The sequence below is a fragment of the Archocentrus centrarchus genome, chromosome 8 (assembly GCF_007364275.1).
Source record: "Archocentrus centrarchus isolate MPI-CPG fArcCen1 chromosome 8, fArcCen1, whole genome shotgun sequence".
Lineage (NCBI taxonomy): Eukaryota > Metazoa > Chordata > Actinopteri > Cichliformes > Cichlidae > Archocentrus > Archocentrus centrarchus.
Genome location: NC_044353.1, coordinates 13,067,482 through 13,090,405, shown reverse-complemented (window position 1 = coordinate 13,090,405; position 22,924 = coordinate 13,067,482). Strand labels below are relative to the sequence as shown.

Genomic DNA, 22,924 nt, shown 5'->3' with positions numbered 1-22,924 from the left:
GTTGTTTAACATGCTCTTCTTCATATCTCGGTTGTGGTTATATGAGTTACTGTTGTTTTCCTATCAGCTTGAAGAGTCTGGCCATTTTCCTCTGACATCAATAAGGCATTTTCACCCAGAGAACTGCTGTTCACTGGATATTTTCTCTTTTTTCAAACCATTTGCTGTAAACTCTAGAGATGGTTGCGTGGGAAAATCCCAGCAGATCAGCAGTTACTGAAATACTCAGACCAGCCCATGCCACGTTCAAAGTCAAAATCACATTTCTTCTCCATTCTGATGCTCAATTTGAACTTCTGCAGGTTGTCCTAACCATGTCTACGTAAATGCTCTGAGTTGCTGACATGTGATTGGCTGATCAGATAATTGTGTTAACAAGCAGTTGAACAGATGTAACTAACAAATTGGCCAGTTGACTTTTAGCTTTTAATAACAGTAATGATACAAATAATGATACAAATGGGCATGTGAATATGATATACCTATTATATCTACCTAACATTGCTTTGCCTTGATGATGTTATCCAATTGTTGGGCATCATAATCTTTATAGTACAGAAGGATCTCTTAAACCACACACAGACTTTAACTGGAGGCAAAACAGAATTACCCATTTATGAGGTTATTGTCACAAAGGAAAGTTGCTGTATAATGTGTCTGTAAATATTTGACTTTTTTCCTAATCAATCAGTGTGTCTAGGTGTAACCAGTATGTATATGGAAAAGCAGCTTAACATTTTGTTCGTATTTGTTAAGATTTAGCCATATTTAACCTCGCTGCCATCCTCTCCTATCCCCTCCTAAATATGTTAGTAATGGCAACACTATACAGTACACCCTTCATCAAAGGCTTGGTGAATGAGTGCAGCAGAAGTTTGTTCTCCCCGTGTCTGCATAGGTTTTCTCTGGGTACTCCGGCTTCCTCTCACAGACATGCAGTTAGTGGGGTTAGGTTAATTGGTGATTCCAAATTGCCCATAGGTGTGAATGTGAGTGTGAATGGTTGTCTGTCTTTTTTGTGTTAGCCCTGTGACAGACTGGCAACCTGTCCAGGGTGTTCCCTGCCTCTCACCCTATGGCAGCTGGGACAGACTCCCTTCAAACCATACAATGAGATATTACAACAGTTCTGTGGTGTTATTGTGTTACATTTATGCAGTAATCAGATATTTTCTGCTCCGAATAGAATGATGGTAAATACTCTATGTGACTGACTGTGTGTAGGTTCAGTGGTCAGTGCTGTCTGCTTGACATTTCAGTTTGTTTTCAGATTTTTTTTTTTCCACTCTTTTGTTTTGCTGCAGCTATTTTTATACCTGCTTATATTTAGCAACTGGCCACTGAGGGAATTTTTGTCATATCAGTGTGTTTCTCCTCCCATGAACCCAGCAGATTGCAGGCTATCTGTGGATAATACGTGACAGGAAGATACGTATGACACCCCGTTTATGATAAATGCAGATTATGGCATGTATGTTTACCTCATTATCAGCTCTTTTCTCTTGGTGAGAGTTTGCCTTACAATCGCAACTCACAATCTCTGTGTGTGCGTTTCTGAGCTATATATATATATATATATATATATATATATATATATATATATATATATATATATATATTTGTGTGTGTGTGTGTATGCATGTCATAAGACTAGACAGTGCAAGATGCTATCAGCAGTAGAGGATATGAGGACTACTATTTATAACTCCCCTCAGTCTCAATAGACACACTGTCCTGCCCCGTGGGGCAGGTGCGTGTTTGCTGTGTGCATCACTGTTGTTGTGTTTGAGTGCATGCAACAGAGTGGGAAATTTAAGAGTGGAGGGGTGACTGAGAATGTGACAGACAGAGCGAAAGGGAAAGAGCTGTGAGTGACAGACTGTGTGTTAATTTACATGCATTCATGTGTGTTTGCATGTGTGGACGCCACTAGCTGAAGGTGTGAGTGGAAAGCAAAGACATGTCACACTTGACAAGGGTGAAATGAGAGGAAATGATTGGCTGTTTTCTGATGTCACGGATTGTGAGCTGTCCTAATTAGAAACAGTCATACGCTGCTTAGTCACAACAGCAGCCTCCTCTGTTCTGCTCTGCCATTCCTTCTGTGGTGTGTTCTTCTCTCTGCCCTGCATAGAGCTTTCCTTTCTGTTTGTGTCTGACTCTGATTTCATGCGTGTGGAACTTTTTCTGCCTGCCACTCTTAATTTGAGTCTCAAGTGTTTCTTGAAACATTAATTTCCCTTTTATTCAATATTTCTTCTACAAAAGGGAAAACATAACTATTCCTTTTTTTTTGAGACAGACTACCAAAATCTGGCTTGCTATGTTCTCATTTCATTTTTTTTTTTTTTTTTGTTTGTGCCTGTAAAATGATATTAAGCTCAACCTAAAACCAATCATCTGTTATGTGCAGTTGGGTTCTGCTGGGATCGCAAAATATCATCTCCCTGAATTTGCTATTATGAGAATCAGGGACATTAAAAGGAAATGATTTGGCTCGCTTGAATAAATACAGTCACAGACACTGGAAAGGAGTAATTATTTGGGGAAAAGGAAGATTTCCATTTTGCATGCTAGAATTTGGTACTTTCCTCTCTTGGGATGCATTAAAGCTTGAATTCTTTTAGATGGGTAAAAGCAGGAAAAAAAAGCACACTCCTAAAACACACACACATGTACACACAAGATATCAGTGGACCAAAAGTCTTGGGAGATTATTCATAACCAGTGTTACAGGTTGCCAAATTAATTTTGCATAAGTGTTGCCTTTGGGATCCATATACTGCTGCTGTCCGGGAAAAAAAAAATGCATTTTTGAAATTTGGTGATTTTCCAAGTAAACTGAAGGATTTAAATTGCCCCTGTATGAGTAACAAAGTTCCTTAAAATCCATTATGGTAGCAAAGATAAAATACCAAAAAATGGTCTTCAAGTGTCAGGACAAAAAGTCTGAAAGCAGCCTGATTACCATTAACAATGCATGGCACAGTAGCTCATCAAATAATCTGTATCTAAGCCAAAAAGGAAAGCCATCGTTGCTTACACAGCATAAATTTGTAACTATACAGTATAAATTAATAACACAGAAATTTGTATTCCATTACTGGCCCTTTGTATGTGTACATCTCTGTATATTGCACAAAAAGGGTGGGAGCACTGGCTGCTGCTGTGATGAAGACAAGGAGTGACAAGTGTTATAGCATGACCTCCCTCCTGTCCCACCATTCTCAAGCATCGCTTCGGTTTTCTACCCCATTAGAAAACGCACACAAGCACAGAGCTGCACGGAGAGTCTCTGAAGTATAAGTATACTTCTGAGTATAGCGAGCCAAGCGCACATATAGATACAACACCACTAAGAAGCCTTCAATAGTCTTGATATAGGGAGATGAGTCACAGTCATTTTCTCATTCTCCCACACTGACCCAAATAATGCAATGAATTCCCGCATTATTCAGAGGCTATCAGGACAGTGGAAAAGAAAACGATAGGTTGTGCAAACGCAATGAAATTGCATACAGAGCTCGATATGTTTACAAAAGCCATCTACTGCTTTCTGCTGGTTTCTCTTTTTATTCCCACAAAGCTTTTTCAATATGTTGTGCAAACACTACCCTGTACAGAAATGTAACTTTATCTCAAGCAAACGAGCGATATGCCAATACCCAGCAATCTAATTGAAGAGAGGTTTTAAAAGGATAGAAAGTACTTGATATGCTTAATTGATTCAACTGACTGGTTCCATATGTTTACAATAGTTCAGTTATTAAAATTTCACACAATCATTCAGTGTTCCTGAAAGGAGGGAAAAAAAGAAAAGAGTGAGTTTTCATTTTCCTGTAGTCACTGTAGTTGAAATGTCTGTTTGGCTGACATTTCTAAACATTATTAAATGAATCACAGTTTAGTATCCTAACTCTTGGCAGAGTATGATCACTGCCTACAGGTGGATGCCATTTATTAAAATATTAGAAGTACTGAGCAGAAATGATGGCAATTGAAACACATATAGCATTTCATAGGTTACATTGTATGTGCATTACAGGGAATGGGGTTTTTATATGAATAGGGCCGTGCAGTATATATCTGGTCCAAAAGAGTGTACAGTAGTGTAAAGCGTACTTTCCTGAGCTGCATATTTTCACTCACTGTGGCTCCAATGAAGCAGGTGGCCGTGACGCAAAATACAAAGGCAGTCGAGATTGAGCTGGGCATAGTGTCAGTGTGAGTGTGAAGGATCTCCACTTACAGCACAAAATACAATTTTGACATTGACACTGCAGTCAAGCGAATAGAAGCATCACTGTGACAAACCATCCCTAGGACCACCATAAACCCAGGGATAACAATAATGGCAATTTTTTTGTAGTTATAATAATGATTACATGTTCTAATGATTACTTAGGGTGTAGTATGCTGTTAAGTTTTCTGGCACAGCAAATTGCCCATTCGTTTTTTTATTTTATTTTTAATAGGTGCAGGGGGTGGAGGGACGTTGACCTTTTTTTAGGTCTCTAAAGGTCTGTTCAAAACTGATTAGACTTGACTGTTGCAGCATATGGGATTGAGGCTAATGTTCAGCCCCATTACCATATGCAATGTCTCAGAGCATTCTGGTTGCTGTTTCACTAAAAAAAAACACACACACAAAATTTTAGCCACATTGTGGATAAATTACGGTACAACAAGGCCTCAGGCAGTGTGTACTAGCAAAGTGTGGCTTTATGTGTCACTATGTGTAAGAGTATGCAGTGCATTTATTCATTTTGAGGTGTGAGCCCAGTGTTTTGTTCAGTTTCTTAGCCCTTATGTTTTTTTTTGTTGTTTGTTTTGTTTTTGTTTGTTTTTGTCAAGCTGTCAGGTTGCAGCTTTACACATACACACACGCAGAGGAGACCTCCACACAACCCTGCTTCAATCATAATAAGAGAGCCAAGTGACACAGAACAAGTGGTGTCAAGATAAGCTATGTGTGAACTCTCTGACATTTCAAGGTAACAGAAAGCCACAAAGATCATGCAATACTCAGCCAAAGACAAGGTAACACATTTGGTAGTCCACACTTTTTGTGACGCTGCGCTCCTTTCTTTTTTCTTTGCTACTTTCTCTAATTTCACCTCATTTAATAGTCCACTATAATGAGTCATTTTAAATACAGCATAAATGAATAGAGGTAATTTGTCCATCTATAATAGCGCTTGTCTGCGCCATCCAAGCCCATGTCTGAGTTTGGCTGAATTAAATGGCAAATGATTCTCAGTCAGGTTTAATGGAGTGGATATGAGCGACTTGGAGTGAATGCAACCCGTGTTCCCCAGAACCATGCCCACAGAGTCCAGCAGCCTGTCTGTACCGCTCCAATCCAATTTGGTCTTAATTGAATTGTTCTGAGCCCCTCATCCATATATTTCCTCCACAAGAAGCTTATTACTCTCAATCTCTGTATGTATGTTTGAGTGTGTATGTGTGTGACTGAGGAACTGAGAGTCTGTGTATTCGTATTGTACCAAATTTTAAATGCTTTGTTGCTGACTGATATTTCTGAGTTTCAGTGCAGATTTCAAGTTTGAATACTGTAGGTGGTGGGTTAAGCTGAAAGTGCAAAAAAAAAAAAAAAAAAAAACTAATCTTGTTTCTGCTCTCCCCTCTCCTCTTTCCCTTCACCCCTCTCCCATGATCTTTGTTCCTAGGATGTGAAGTCGACATTCTTCCAGTTTGGCGCCTCCATCCAGCAGGAGGCTCTGTTGATGCTGAACATCATGGAGGAGTATGACTGGCACATTTTTTCCATTGTCACATCAAAGTTCCCTGGCTACCAGGAGTTCATCAACATCTTGAAAACTACTGTGGACAACAGGTTAGAACAATACTTTGGTCTGTTCTCCATGTTTTCTTGCTGTATATTTATCTGTCAATCCATCCATCCATTCACTCCACCACTGCCGCGGGCGATTTTCCAGCAAATGCAGCTTCTCAAACCCTCCCAGCCTGAGGGCTGGGTGTCCTCCAACCATTAGCGGTGGAGCTAGTCCACCACCACTACTGTGTATTTGAAGTCTCACCCTCATCAGGCCTGTCCAGACTGAAGGGCTCAATAGCCCCCAGTGCACAAATCCTGCTCATGTATTTCCTGGCTGGGCGGCTGCCTGAGGGGCTACCTAGTTGATCCTTATGCTCTTGTCTCAAAGATTAAGAAATGCAGGTCTAAGTACATGGAACCAGTACACTGAAACTGCAAATGGCTCCTTGTTGTGTTGTTTGTCTGATTACTTTCAAATTGGATAACTGCAGCAAACAATTCAGCAGCATGTTGTCATCAGTTAATAATATTGCATTGCTTTGGTTCTTTACCTGATGTGCATTGTAAGCCATGGCAGCCATCCATCCATCCATCCATCCATCCATCCATCCATCCATCCATCCATCCATCCATCCATCCATCCATCCATCCATCCATCCGTCCATCCATCCGTCCATCCATCCATCCAGTTTGATAGTCCTTTTGGTCACCATATACACAATTCTGTACACCACTTTCTACATCTGTGTAAGTTCTCAGTCATCCAGGTCATAGTAGTCTCTGGAGCTTGACAAAAGGCGACTAGACTTATTGAAGTTTCTTGAAGACATTTCACCTCTCATCCTTCTTCAGTTCTCAAACCAAAATGGGAAGTGACCCAGGTATTTAAGCATCAGTGGGGTTGTCCCCTTGAGGTGATTGTGACCCACTATTTTTCATGTACATAATCACATGTGCCAAGGTGCGAAAGAAGGGTCATTACAATCAGTTGTTTCGGGTGAAACCAATGTGGGACTTGGTCCCAATTGTATCAAGTGACCTATTGAGGTCAACTGAAGCAAAGTATGAATGGGGGTTGAAGTGCCTGGGGAGAGAGATCAGGACAGCATTGTAGACTGGAAAAAGTTGGTGACGTAATCCACCTCCTTGGTCAGTGATGGTTGTTCACAGTGGGCATAGATGCCTTCTTTATCTCCTCTTTCAAATGTTTTGTCTTCTCGGTCCAAAATATGAACATTGGCATCCTCGAAAGAATGTCCTTTATCCTTCAGATGAAGATGTACAGCTGAGTCTTGTCCTGCCTTGACAGGACAAGACTCAGCTGTACATCTGCAGAGTGAGCAGGTGGGTTTCCACTGCTAATCATTTAAGTGTCCCCAATCCTCAAACAACATGTTACAGGATTATCATGCAATCCTTCAAAGCATTAACCAACCCTGGCAATTCAATGTTTCAACTAGAAACACTCAGTGTATTAAAATGAACTTTAATTTAAAAAAAATACACTGCAAAATAACATTGCACCAGCTGAAATACAGTACATGTCCAAAGGAGCAAGCTGAGATGGTTCATGCATCCGACTACAATGACACCTGGATGCCTTCTATGTGTGATGATTTGGGTCTGTGCCACTGGTGGGAAACCCAGGACAGATCTTTGGTGTCCACCTAGAGATCCCAGATGCAAAAAAATAGAAGAAGCCTTCTGGATGAGAAGTGAAACGTCTTCAAGAAACTTAAAGAAGTCCAGTCACCTTTTTTTCAAGCTCCAGAGACTACTATGACCTGGATGACTGAGAACCTACACAAATATAGAAAATGATGTACACAATTGTGTACATGGTGACAAAAAGGGATATCAAACTGGATGGATGGATGGATGGATGGATGGATGGATGGATAGATGGATGGATGGATGGATGGATGGATGGATGGATGGATTGGTTGTCACATTCCATCTACTTGGATGATTGTCTAAAATAATCTCTCATCATCAAACATCTTTTGTGAGTATTTGCTTTAAAAAACAGTTGCTTTAAAGAACATTTCAGTGCATTTCCTCATTTATGGTCTTTATCTTAATTATAACTACAAATTTCTTTAAAAATATGTGAATTAAACAATGTTTTGGTCTAATATTTTTCACCCCATCCATTCATTTATTATGCTCTAGACAGCCAGCCTAAAAGGATTTCCTAAGCATTCTTTAAATGAATGTAGATGACAGGTATACTACACATGCAGGTTGGCTGTTTGCCACACCTTTAGGTCATTCTGACTGATGGGGCTTGTTTCAGCAGAGAAAAAGCGAAAAGAACATCAAGCTATAACTTGGACAAAAATGGTCATATTAATGATACATGTTCAGCAGTGTGGAGAAGGTGGCAAAGGCTGGTGCCTGAACCTGTGATATATTAAAGCTCAGCTGAGGGCTTTCTCATGAGCAGTCATTCTTAATGTCAAACCAAGCAGAGATTTAACAGGTCTTTATGTGTTGTTGATAGTAACTACAGTGGTTTTAATTACAGGCAATTAGCTTGTTGATAGACATGTTTAATACATTTGCATGGAGAGAAAAGAAAACTTAACTTTCCAGTGTCAGTAATGTGCCTTTCAGAAGTGATGTTAACCTTAATGCTACTTTTAGCTCCTACCTTGTCACAAGGGGTTTCCAACTGCGGGTAGGTCCGCATGCTTGATTTGGCAGGGTTTTACACCGGATGCCCTTCCCGTCACACCCCCAAAGGGCATTTATATCTCCGGCTATAATATACAAAGACTCTGTTTGGTTGTTTCTGAACTCCCCCTACACGATCAGGAATTGAGCAACCAAATTTGGCACAGTTACATTACTACACCCTGAATGTTCTTATCTTTACAACCACCTTCCAACAGGTTAAAATGACAACTTTTGTAGCGTCCACCTATAACATGTTGCAAAAGTATTGTATCATTTTATTTTCACGATAACATCTAATTCAGCAAATACTGAACATAATCATTTTTGATATCGCCAAATTGTGATGCAATTGTGTTTTGAGCCTTTTGATTTAGTGAAGCCTACAAAATCACTTTTTTTTGATGCAGGTTTGGCAGGTTTATGCTATTGACATTTATAGATGTGAATTTGCAACTCTGAACATTAAGCTTTGAAATACTCTTTTACTATATGGGTGCATATTGAATTTAATAAAAACTTATATACGTTTTTCATTATTGGGGTAGACAGTGTCTGGCTGATGAGTGGTGTAGCACAATTATTTTGTAGACAATGGATGATGGTCCCTTAATTATACGTAGGAAAAAAAAAACATTTTGGTGTATATAAACATATGGTGAATCCCATAATTATCTTCTAACAACTTCTACCACCCATTTTGTCTTTTCACAATGTGAATAAGTATACCACTTTGCCAACAGCATGAGCAAAAACAAGCAATGCAGTATCATGGGCATGTACGAGCCGAAATAGCACCGCAAATTAATTTATCCATGAAATATTAATCTGTTTACCTGCTGGTATGTGTCGGCAATATACTGGTCCACAGTGACTTAGTCGTGGGTCAGTAGTCGCAATACTGCCAAACTTTCATCATTCCTAAGCGAGAAATAAAGCAATTCAGTGGGACAAATCTGACCTGTTTGTGAAACATCTTGGTATGTGCAGTAGTCTAGGTGAAATATACTGTAGTCATAGAGGATCAGCGTGTATTTTCTCATCTCAGCTGAGTGCAGGCAGGTAGGTGGTTTGCCTGTGTGTGTAATCTCCGGATTAAAGGGGTTCGCATTGAGTTTTTGGACGGGGATGAGTTGGACCAACTACCAGTATGATCTTCATCATCTCAAACACACCAAAATACACTGTCATCTGTTTTAACCAAAGAGACTGATGCACAAGTAGAGTATCCTGAAGGGAAAAAAAAAGAAAGAAAACCCATTACATATCAATATCAGCCATTATATAATTACTAATAATACAACTACAGTATACAGCACTATGTGTTGTGCCTTTTTCGTTCCATGTGTATCTGTGTGCTTGTCTGAATGTGGATCATTGTCTCTCTATTAGCTTTGTCATCTGGGACAAGTAAACTGTCATCACTTTGAATAGCAAGAAGAGGGCAGCAAGTCCCAAATCACTCTCATGTTACACCACCTGTCCGCTGAAGGAACCGCAGATGATAGTTAACTGCTCCCCTCTTTGACCTATCGTGTGTGTCACACTTTGTACTCCTCACTCTCTCTCGTGTATGTGCGAGTGCACGCATCATTCCCTAGTCTTCACTCTGCTACCTCATAACTGCTGTTAACTTGTGATACCACAGCAAACCACCAGTTTATCACACATTATGTTCTTTAATTGGTATCATAAGCGCCATTTCCTCTGTTTCTGCTGCTCTTTAGCCTCATGTACTGGGACCTGCTGATTATTATTACTCTTGACATTATGAAAAAGCGCAGTCAGTCCCACTGGATGAGAGAGATGCTCTATAAATTCATAATCTTTTTTAATGAGCACTTAATATTTCTCACTCTGACCACTTTAGCTAACTGGCTACTGAAGTACATGAAAAAAAAAAAAAAAAGCTTTGGAAATTTAACAGTACTGTTTTTCTTTGGTGCAGTTTCAACACTCTATAAAGAAAAATCTCTGTGTGACAGCCGCATGGTTGTGCAGTAGCAAATCAATATGCATTAGCGTTTTTGTTTTTTTTTTTGTCTAAAATGTGACAAAAGCTGTATTGCATTTTGATAACAGCACTGTAATGTTATAGCTGTTGTCACCAATTAGCCCGATGACCACAGGCACTGCTTTGGATGTTTCGTATTATCCGGACAGTGTTTATTCACCTTGTCCTTTAGCTGTGTGGGATGGAGCCTGCTGAGAATCATTACTGGACCAGCTTCATTTAGTTTAGCCTTAATGTGCTCTCCCCCTGACAATAAGCACTTTCCATCCATTAGAATTCATGTCACACTTAACAATGATATTAATTATAATGGCTAATTGTAACTGCCCTTGCCAGCACCTGAACAAAGTTAATAGTCTATTAGTTAAATATTAACATTTTGCTTCTCTTCTCGTTATCTTTGCTTTAGTTTTGTGGGTTGGGACCTGCAGAATATCATCACTCTGGATGCTGTGGAAGAAGACAGCCGGTCTCAGATCATGCTCAAGAAGGTCCAGTCTCCAGTGGTCCTGCTGTACTGCTCCAAAGACGAGGCGGTGTATATCCTTGAGGAGGCTCGCTCTCTGGGTCTAACCGGATTTGGATACATCTGGATTGTGCCATCACTCACCACTGGGAACCCAGAAATAACGCCAGACGCGTTCCCATCGGGAATGATTTCTGTGTCGTATGACGACTGGGACTACCCACTGGAGGCCCGGGTTCGTGATGGTATAGGCATCATAACATCAGCGGCGGCAGCCATGTTGGAGGAATATGGTGACATCCCTGAAGCCAAGACATCCTGTTACGGCCAGATGGAGAAGACAACCAAGCTGCCCCCCAGTGCACTCCATAAGTAAGCAAAGGGTTTTTTTCCCCTTGTTCTTCTTTTGTATATAATGATTATTAACAAATGTAGCAAGTATGAGTCTAAAAAGCATTAATAGAATAGAAAGAGGAGCATAATAATATTTGTGCATTTTGATTTGTGTAATTTAAAAACATCTGAAAGAGTAGCTGAGCTAGTGTGCATAATTTTACAGGTATGCCGGGGTGGGTGGGTGGGAGGAAGTGAAGGAAGGCGGGGGGCTTCTTCCTTCCAACTTCTGTTTTCACCCGTATCCTCGGTAATTAGAGAGAAGTTCTCAGCAAGTCTATGCTAAAGATTGCCATTTGAGAAAAAAAATGCAATTATCGCATACGAGACCCAGGGATGGAGAGATAGAGTGAAAAGCATGGAGGAAGTGTAGGAGTTAAAGACAGAGAGGGGAATAAAAAGAGGTGAATGGAAGTTGAGAGGGGAGTTTGTGATTTAGGCAGTGAAGAAACAGGAGCAGGGAAGAAATTGAGAGTGGGGGAACAGCGGGAAGCTGCTACAAATGAGTGCTCTCCAAAATTGAAGAGCTCCTTGATGAGTCCTTCTGTTCTTTTCTCATTTATTCCACCATCTCTCATTCACTCTCTTCTGCTCCCCTTCTCATGAGCTCACCCCGCAGCAGCCAGTGGGAGATGTTGCAGGTCTTGCCAGCTCTGTCTGGCTTTCCATCTGGCAGAGGAGGGAGAGACACACACACACAACCTGTGTTTACATCCCAATATTGTGTGTGTGTGTGTGTTTTTTTTTAAAGATAATGATGTGTGAAATTAAAATTTGCATGTCTAAATGACAAAATTTGATTCTACAGTGTATTTCCAGAGAGAAAAATCTTGTCTGTGTCTACTGTAACTTATCTTGCAGCTAAAATGGTTAGACTGGGGAATGATCTTGAAACCGTTCTGCTACACATAAAGCCATATGGATGTGTTTGATGTTTAACAGTCTGCAGAACATTTTGCCAAACATGGTAAATCAATATAATATTTCATCCAATATAAGTGTTTCAGTGTTTGAGTCTACATGGAAGTCATGTCGCTGCTCTTTATCTTGGATGAAATCTTATCACCCAAGCAGAATAAGAATTTTTAGAAACAGTTCATTGAAGATGTTGCATGCAGATGTTCTTTTCTTTAAGTGTAACATCAGCTTTTAAAATTGGACTAAGCTCCCGTTATTTTCTCTGCCAAGCTAATACTGGTTTAATATATTGAGTTTGAAGTCTCAGATTTTTCTCCTAGGTCAGTTTACTCTGGCAGTTTATGCATTTTAATTGGCTCTTTGTGGCTAAGTCACAGCAGCGCTTTCTTGTCTGTGCACCTACGATGCTACCGGCTTGTCATCATTATTGAAGATGTTTTCGTCTGAAACCTCCCACGCCTTCCTAATACCACACAGGATTTCATTTGGAGCCATAACAACGCTGCCTGTTTATACGGCTTAATACAAACTTTCAGAAGTTGCAGAGCAAACAGGGGAGTTATTGGCACTGATTGGCAACAATTAATGAGCTCCCACTCAAAACAATGGTCATTATGTGCAAAGAGACAATAAAGTATGACTGATTGCACCTGAAATGTAACTTCCACCCTAATCTATCTCTCATTTTGTGTGGGTACACAGACACCAAACAGAATCACCAAATGTCCAGAGCCTGTTGACATTGTTCCCAGCATGCTCTGCTGCCTAAGGTTGTTACCCAGGTGATGAGTGTCCATAGATGGCACTGTAGTGGGTGAGAGAACTCAGCCAATAGGGCTTCGGGGCCAGGACAAGAGAAACATGATTGGTCAAGGATAGGTCAGGGCGATGGCAAGTGTGGGTTGTTGGATCATCATCAGCTGTCAGGGAAGAAATCAAGACACGGTCAGCACACAGACATACAAATACACAGATGCTTGCACAGAGAGGTAAGCAGATGGGCTGTATGTGCAAATATACTGTACAGTATGCGGGACATATTGCAGTATTTTCAGTAGGTACAGTATTTCATCCCAGTCTTCTCTGTATTTGTTCAGGTAGGTGTGTTGTTGTAAGCATGATGTCAATAATTCTATTATCTTATGAGCGTCTGGCTGGTGTTCAGCTTGAGAGTTATTGTTTGTTTGCTTGAGCACGTCTCAATTAGATTCAAAGCCAGCCTTAAGTGTGCCAAAAATCATTTAATAATTGAAAAAACTTGTTTTGATGGGAATATTATTAATGGTTATTGCTGAATTTACAGGAAAAAAAAACAGAAAACAGTCAGTGACTACTACTATAGCATGCTATCTACTGCAGTGTGGGCTTTTAGTGAAGTTTTACCTCACTCACTTTGCTTGTGTCAGTTGTGATGATAAATCCACTGTGACATATCCAAGATGAATACGTTGTGCCGAGTAATAAAAAATAAAATTAAATAAAAACAGGAGACAAATGACCAACTAAGAGCGCTGGCCAGCGCAGCAATCAGACCAAGTGACAACCTGTACTCCATATAATATATGATGTGCGCGTGTGTGGGTTTATGCGTGTGCTTGTGCGCATGCACGTTCATGTTAGAAACGAGAGAAATATCCCCCCTTAAGAGAATGTTCTGTCATGACAGATTTACAGTGTGCTGCTCACCTTGCTGTGGAGAACAGTGTGCCTTAAAAGACTTTAGCACTTATTTATCAGTGTGTTAGTGTGTGCGTGGGAAAGGCGTGGTGGTGGTAGTTTGTTCTGACAGGTAATTTCAGTCTCTAGCTGTGATATATGGGGGTCAAAATTCAGAAAAACACACATTTTTCGCAGATGCACATTACACACACAGACTGAGTCCTGGGGGCAGCTGTCATTTCAGCTTTGCAAAGACAAACGCATGCGCTATAGTGTTACGCAGTACTGCTGAGAATTTAAAAGATGCGTGCTTTATGCTTGTAAAATGTAATTGATAAGATGCAATCAACCTTGAAGAGTGTGTCAGTTAATTGGGCAACCCCGCTTAATCGTTGAATTCAGGTGTTTTCAGTCCACATGGCCACAGGAGTGTAAAGTCAAGCACTTAGCCATGCAATCTGTCTATACAAATATTTGTGAAAGAGTGGGTCATTCTAAAGAGTTCAAGCACAGTATTGTAACAGGATGCCGCCACTGCAACAAGTCAGTTCATGAAATTTCTTTCCTCCTGTATATTTCACAATCAGCTGGTATAGGATATCTCTATATCTTACATTCTATCTTCTATTCTAAAATACAGCCAGAAACTTTTTTTTTTTTTTTTTTTTTTTTTTTTTTTAAATTCAGGCTCTGAATGGCAAGAAACCCCACAAAAACTTAATTTTTTAGACATATTTTTCCCCCTAAAATTTTAAATGCAAATGTAGTGTTATTTTATTAGATTTGCAGTAATTTGCAGAAATGTCCAATATGTGACTTTTTTCAAAATAACCTCAGTGTGCATGGATAAAAGAAAAAAATTTTGGCCTGCAGTTCCTGTGCTTGTAGCTACTCAGACTGTTTGTGTGTGTGCTGTACAGAACTATTTAGTGTATTCATCATTTTCGCCCAGAGTTTGAGACACACAGTAACATTTTTCTTTTTAGAGAATGGAAACAGTGGTGCCCCAGAGTCTCAACATGTCTGTCAATCCATTGCTCATACATAATACATTACTGCATAATCACTTGCTAACGACACCTATGTGCAGTTGTTTATTAACAAATGTAAATATAAATGTTTTCAGGTCCCTTGTGGGATGTAAAATGCAGCAAGTGATCTCAGAAATAATTGTGCATTTATGGGGAAAACACACTGTCATCCGTGGAAGGGTGTATACGTTACATAAATTGTAAAACGCTATAGTGGATTTGATTCTATACTGTATGTTAGCCTCACTGCGCTGAAACTGTGTTTCTGCTATTATAAGTAAGCAAACAAGCTTTATGGGTATGAGTGAGCAAATCTCTATTCACAAATAAGAGTCATTTTCCAGCAAATGAACCTTCATACAACGGTAGAAGATGTGTGTCTGTGTGTGAGTACAATGATTATGGCTTTAACATTAATGGCATGAGGTGACTATGAAGCATCCCTCCTTTTTGAATATAAAACAATAGGCTGCTTGCAGGTCAAGTGGCTGATTCTTCAAATGAAGTGTCCATTTGGCAGCGGTGGGTGTTCACTTCATAAAAAGCTGTGTAAAAATTGTGGAGCTCCCTTATCAAATAGTTATCATGGGCTTTTTGGAATATAGCTGCTTCTCTCATGCTCTTTAGGACCTAAACAGTTGTTTGACACAAGGAACAGATTCAAATAGTATTTACTCAGCAAGTAGGTACATGTACACTCACTAGCCACTATACAGTTGCTCATTCACGCAAATATCACATGGCACCATTCACTGCATTTAGGCATGTAGACATGGTCAAGACAACCTATTGAAGTTTAAACTGAGCATCAGAATGGGGAAGAAAGGTTATTTAAGTGGCTTTGAATAAACAACATGAAAGCATGCATCCATCCCGCCTTGTATCAGTAGTTCAGGCTGCTGCTGGTGGTGTAATTGTGTGGGGGATATTTTCTTAGGACACTTTTGGCCCCTTGTTTAGACACCAGAGCCTACCTGAATTTTGCAGCTGAGCATGTCCGACCCCTTATAACTACAGTGTACCCATCTTCTGATGGCTGCTACCAGCAGGACAACACAACATGTTACAAAGCTCAAATCAGCTCAAAGTGGTTTCCTGAAAATGACAATGCGCTCACTGCACTCAGTCACAAGATCTCATCCTTTGGGATGTGGTGAAACTGGAGCTTCACATCATGGCTGTGCAGCCAACACATCTGCAGCAACTGTGTGATGCTGTCATGTCAACATGGACCAAAATCTCTGAGGCGTACACATACTGTACAGGCCCAACCAGGCACAAGGAGGAGGGGCACAGACACTGCTAAATAATATCTACTTCCCCTGCTCTCTGACATTCTTCATCGCAGACTTAAGACATGCCACCTGAGGCTGCGTGTGTGTTTTCAAATGAGTAACCCACCCTTGGGTCCTTTTAAAAGACCTCAATCATCAGCCCCCATCTGTTTTCGGATTCCCTCCTTTGTCTCTCATGGGGCATGTCTCTTGTGTGTTCACTTTATAGATCATAAGTACCCTGAAATAATCTCAGTGTTCTGCCTGGTCCTTGTCTCTATCTTTAACACACAGAGTATTGTATAGTTCATCATACAATCTTTGTATAGTCTGTTTGCCCCTACAGTATAGTAAAGCTTTTTTATAAGTTGTTATCACAAAGGGGACAGTCCAGAGCCACTCAAAATAAATTAGTTTTTGAACATTTGTAGCTATTTTGTTTCAAGAGAACATTGGCAGGGCAATAACAGCAGAACAAAATTAACCCTCACCTCCCCTCATCATAATACCCATCTATTCCAAAATAAGAGTAAAAATATCTCTAAAGATGCAAACTCTATTAAGTCATCTCCCTCTCTCTTACTTCTTTCATACCTCTCTTTACCTCAGGCTCACGTGTATGGTCAGATTTTTTTTGTGAGGTGCTTCATCTCTGCTGTCTTCACCCTTTTCTGCCCCCCCTGGGCCAGGTAATTGTCTGTGTTTCTGAGTGTCTGCAGGGATGTTTACTCGGGGGGTTGTTGAGGGTCATTTTGCAGCATACACACACTTCAGTCTGTGTCCGTATCCTAGCAACGCACATCAGGTCCACCTGTTTGATAGCCATCAGCCTAAATACAAGCACGCACACACAATCCGATCCATCCTTCCTTCCAGCTTGTTTAGCAGGCCCATATTTGTGTATAAAAACATAAAAGCAAGGTTCATTTTAGACATGACATGGATTCTTACAGTAGAACCACAATGACAGTCCGGACAATAACAACATGATTATATGCAGAGAATAGGCAATAAAGTTGAATTATTATTATTAATAAAGGTCCAGAATTATTGCGAAGTGCTGATGCATCGTGTTTAAAACCGCTTGCAAAAACTATACTTAAAAACTTTTATGAGTCAGAATCATTAAAAAAAAAAAAAATTGCTTCAGTGTAGCTTCACGCTTAACAAATAAAGTTTAGCCAGCATAAATTCTTTCAACATGTGAGAGTGTTTGCATTTTTTCAGACAGATGGTTTCAGAGTGCAGAACGGGCTGGTATCTAAAAAAAAAAAAAGCAGCCTGGGCTCTGGTGCTGCTCCCAGCACCTCTTTCTCTGCTGGTAGTCATCCGTAATTGGGTTCAGCACTGCACTGCATGTCCAATCAAATGGCTTAATACTACTCACCTGGTTGCTTGCAGGCCAATCAGATTATTTTAATCACAAAGCTCACTCAATCCCCTTATCTCTGGGTGATTTCATCGGGGCATTGAGTTGTTGCTGTTGTTGTTTGTGGTGTTGTGTGTGTGTGTGTGTGTGTGTGTGTGTGTGTGTGTGTGTGTGTGTGTGTGTGTGTGTAAGTGAGTGAGTGTGCAATCAGCAGCAATTTAAGGGGGCATGTTGGTATCATGAAATGCCACCACGAAACCACAGATATTAAACTACCTTTTCACAATTACTTTTGCCATCATGTGGCAGGTGCTGTTATCTGTGGCATGAAAGCTGCCTCCTGATTCTACATGGGCATAAAAGTCTTCAACAACAAGTCCCTGGTTCAGTTACTGGCCCGCTGAACCAACATGTTGCTTCTTTCCCATATTGCCTGTCATTATCCTGACAGTTACTATCTAATAAATTCAAAAATGTCTTTAATTTTCTCTTACATAAAATCAGCATTGTTGAACTGAGGATTGTCACAAAACTAGAATTTCAATCAATCAATTTCAATGACAAAAAAAGGCATTTAAAAAAAAAAAAGGTTAGAGCAATATGAGCATTGACATCAGTGAGTATATTTAAGCTGTCTCACATAGTGCAAGAAATACATAACTGCAAGGTGTATATATCACTGATATTTTAAGAAAAAAAAAAGGCAACAATATTAGGTTTCTTGAGCCAGTGTTGTGTTTATTTTCATTGTTGATCAAGGAGACTTGGTAAGGTAGACCTCCACTGTTTCTGTCCAGATGCTGTGGACTTGTCACTGCTTCAATCTCGAGCTTTAAGGGAAACGTTTTACACACAAATAATTGGGTCATCCTGCTAAATTACCTTTGTCTACTAAAGCCACAATTTATGGCCAAACTGATAGTCACAGTTATTTTGATCAATATTGGAATTATTTTTCACAATTGATTTTAGTGACAAAATAGTTTTTATTGCACTTATAACGCTTATTTCACATTCATATTGCAGCTAATGTACAAATATTTGCATTAAAATGAAACTGGTTCTCCTTATTCACCCAAATTCAGCGCAGCTCTTTAAAGAAAAATACAAATACAAAACTTAAAAACTAAAATCAGCGGGGCACTGTTTTCACTTTACGTTCACTTCATTTTTATTTATGTTGCATCAATTCACAACAATCACCTCAAGATACTACATTATTATTCTACATGCAGTCCTGTTAATTAAAACTTCTTTAATTAAATAAAGTGTTTACGTGGCCCCAGTGGATCTCCTGGAAGTTAAATATAAAGTCTTTCTGCTTGAAACCTCTGTGTTTAATGGACACATATTTTTGGTGATTGCGTTGGTGGTTTCAGTGCGTCTTGGTGAGCTACAGTATGGATGCAGTAATGCACTGAAGAGACTCGCTTTTATGGACATCTGAGATGTTGAATTGCTTCGAGGGAAGCTGTTTGCCTTCTGCTCTACCAGGCATTTGAATTTTGTTGTGCATCTGTCTTTTAATTTAGCGTTACTCATGCAGACTAGTCCTGGATCACGACTGATGATTGAAAATCAAGACTGAGATTAAAATTTGATTAACTGTGCAGCCCTTCCAGCTACTGATGTTACAGACGGGCAGGACTGATAATGTTTGTTGCCTAGCTACAACATTATCATTTCATTATTGACCATAGCTGCTAGCCGCTACTTTAATGTTAACTTAACAGACAGCTCATTTGGCTATTGGGTAATTGTTAATACTTCAACAGCTAATGTTAACATGCACACATGTCTGCAGTGGTGCTTTGAGAAGTTATGTGTCAACTGGAGGAGGCCAAGACAGCGCTGTTGGAATCGATACTGTTGGAAATCAGTATCTAATCTGACAATTTAGTTGAACCTAAATTAATAACCAATCACTTCCTAATAAAATATTTTAAAAGAAATACTTTTACAGGTACAGACTGTTAAAAAGATTTGGAAATTATTTATTTATTGTTTGGTTTCAGTCACACAAATAAAAGTCTATATTTTTCTGGCCATTTGTTGCATCGCAGCATGAAGCAGCTCACCTGCAGCAATCCACAGTGGCTTTACAACAACACATCACGTGGGTCTATGCTCCATTTAGGAGCTCTTTCAGTTGCCTGACCCAAGAATGGAATAGAGGTGGAAGAAAAGAGGAGCCGTCTCTGTCGTGTTGTACCAGAGCGCTGACAGAAGGAGTGAGGGAGACAAAGTGAGGAAGGACAGCCATGATTAATGTAGAGGCTGTGTGGACCCAAGAATATCTTCCCACTGCCCTCCATCTTAGCTAATGTGACCTGCCAGATAGGTCACTCATTACAGTGTGTGTGCACGTGTGTGTTAGTATGGACAGACTACGGCTTTAGGTGCTGTACTTTATCACTATATATACAGTGGCTTGCAAAAGTATTCATACCCCTTGAACTTTTCCATATTTTGTCACATTACAACCACAAACATGAATATATTTCACTGGAATTTAATGTGAAAGACCAACACAAAGGGGTATACGTGCAATTGTGAAGTGTAAATAAAATAATACATGATCCAAAACAGGTTTTACAAATAAAAAACTGAAAAGTGCGGTGTGCAAAAGTATTCAGCCCCCTTTTCTCTGAATGCAACCAATTGCATTCAGAAGTTGCCTGATGACTGCTACTGACTAAAAAGAGTCCACCTGTGTGTAATCTAATATATATATGTATATATATATATATATATATATATATATATATATATATATATATATATATATATATATATATATATATATATATATATATATATATAAAATGAGCCAACCCTGGTAGAAGAGAGCTAATAACTAAACTAAATAATTGTGGCCACACAATCCAGGGCACAATTTCCCCCATCACTGACATGGTCCCACCAGTGTGCTAACAAAGGTGCAGAAGGGTTTTAAGAGAAAATGGTCCCGGATGAATAAGAGGTACAACGAAATGCTCATCAATGGGGCTTTAGAAACCGCCAAACAATGGCTCAGCCCTCTGGCGACTAGGTTAAAGGGACACACCAGAGAAGCAGAAGCCAAGAGAATAACTGGCCTGAGACAGCACACAACACCAACACCAAGTGGCTAACTAAGAGCGGACCAGCTCCCAGAACATGCATGACATCAAGCTGTACGCAAGGAGTGAATGAGACATTGACTCATTGATCCACCTCACTAGAATCTACAGTGAGGATATCGGGATGTTATTTAGGCTGGAATAACATCCCATTTTAGGCCAAATAGTTACAAAGAGGTCTTTTTGCAGGCTGTGCAATGGTGTCCCAGAGACAGTCCAGTACATAGTAGCAGGATGTAAGCTGCAAGCTGGAACAACATATACTGAGAGGCCCAAACAAGTGGCCGGGATAGTGTGCAGAAACATCTGTGCTTCATATGGATTAGAACTCCTCAATTCCCAATGGGAGACACCACCAAAGGTGGTTGAGAACAACAGGGCTCAGGTCCTGTGGGACATCGAGTTCCAGAAAGACAAGCAGCTGCTGGCCAACCAATCAGACATAGTGGCGGTTGACAAGGAGCAGAAGACTGCAGCTGGGATAGATGTGGCAATCCTAGCGGACAGCAACATTAGAAAGAAAGAGGTACCAGGGGCTGACAGAACAACTGGAGCAGACGTGGAAGGTAAAGTCCAAAGTGGTCCTATTTGTAATAGGAGCTTTAGGAGCTGTAAACCCAAAACTGGAGGAGTAGATCTGGCAGATTTCAGGCGCTGTCTCTATCCAGAAGAGTGCAATCCTAGGAACAGCTAAGATACTGTGCAGAGCCCTCAAATCTCCAGGACCCAAGCTTGAGGAACACGCGCACATAACACGCCCACAGGGGGTGAGGAGGAGATCATATATATATAATCTGTGTGATTCTCATTTATGCTTTGGCTGTTCAATTTCATTATTTCAAAAAATGCAATCATAATCCAGTCCATGAAGATCAAATGTGACTTTATAACTTTCACTACAAGAGCCTTAATAATTTAGAAAGGTAATAATAATAATAGTAGATTGTAAATTGGCTTTTTCACATGCTAATGTAATTCAATTTCCTTTTCCCTCGTTCTCACCAACACCACTGACTTCATTTCTTTTGTCATTCACTGATCCCCCCCCCCCCCCATCTCTCTGATCACCCTTTGCCCCATATCTCATCCTCTGCTCCTTTGGTTCACAGATATATGATGAATGTGACGTGGGATGGCAGAGACTTGTCCTTCACAGAAGACGGCTACCAGGAAAACCCAAAGCTGGTGGTCATTGTTCTTAACAAGGAGAGAGAGTGGGAGAAGGTAGGATCTATATCTATATATTCCTGCATTGAATAGCTTTCATTCCTTCAAAAAAGAATACGAGTTTGAGGGGAAGAAAAAAATTCACTAGGGACTTTTTAGCGATCGATGCTCCAGAAATTCAACCAGCCAGATTGCTTATTTAATCACCACCATAGCTTGCAGCTTTGCTAAGCATTTTAATGTGATAAACTTGCACAGTCTGCCATCAGAACATGATAGTCATGGTTTCTGGAAATGGTTCTTAGTAACCTACATAGATATTGCAATAAAATCATAATGATTTGTTGACTTATATGAACGATTTGTCACACATTTGTCACAATCAAATGTGCCCTTCATTAAAAAAATAAGGACATTTCCAAATGACCAAAAACTTAAAAGATCATTATTAGTAGATATGAATCTTCTTTCAGCTGCTCCCTTATTCACCAGGCATCACCACAGCTGATGCATCCCCAGTGTCTGCTCCCAGTGTTGAACTTGGGATATTAGGCATGTGTTAACCACTACATAAAAGTCAGTATTAGTCGGAACCGAAATAAAAATGAAAGACAATGATGTTCAACCACTGCCAACCATTTTTGACTTATACAAGTCACCACTGAGACATGCAACGCAAAAACAAAAGCATGAGCACAGTATTGAAAATACTACCTCTGTCTCATCATACAACATTTAATTGATCAATGAGCTCATTCACAGAGAAGCTTATGGATTGCTGTAACTGGTTAATGTTAGGTGGCTTCTATAAAGAATGGCCACCTGTAAAAGGCTGAGTATTCGTGCCATTTTAATGGACTTTAAATGGCAGTCATGTATCTTTACACCTACATCTGACTCCCTCGTACTTACTTAAATACCTCATATTTAATGCTCCAATAGCTCATATTTTAGAGTGGGTGAGGCTGAGAGGACCAGTTTAAGACAAGGACGAGGAATGAGAGAGGAATTGGAAGGAAGTGTATAAGGCAAAAT

The 22,924-nt window shown here is 39.9% G+C and overlaps 1 protein-coding gene across 1 annotated transcript in view; it reads left to right on the top strand.

The window, feature by feature from the left end:
* grin2aa (glutamate receptor, ionotropic, N-methyl D-aspartate 2A, a) overlaps positions 1 to 22,924 on the top strand; it is a 163,646-nt gene that overhangs the window by 98,878 nt on the left and 41,844 nt on the right. The window contains exons 3-5 of the mRNA XM_030735713.1: positions 5,691 to 5,857; positions 10,900 to 11,328; positions 21,832 to 21,946. Of these exons, the coding sequence (XP_030591573.1) occupies positions 5,691 to 5,857; positions 10,900 to 11,328; positions 21,832 to 21,946 (711 nt within the window). The remainder of the gene's footprint in view (positions 1 to 5,690; positions 5,858 to 10,899; positions 11,329 to 21,831; positions 21,947 to 22,924) is intronic.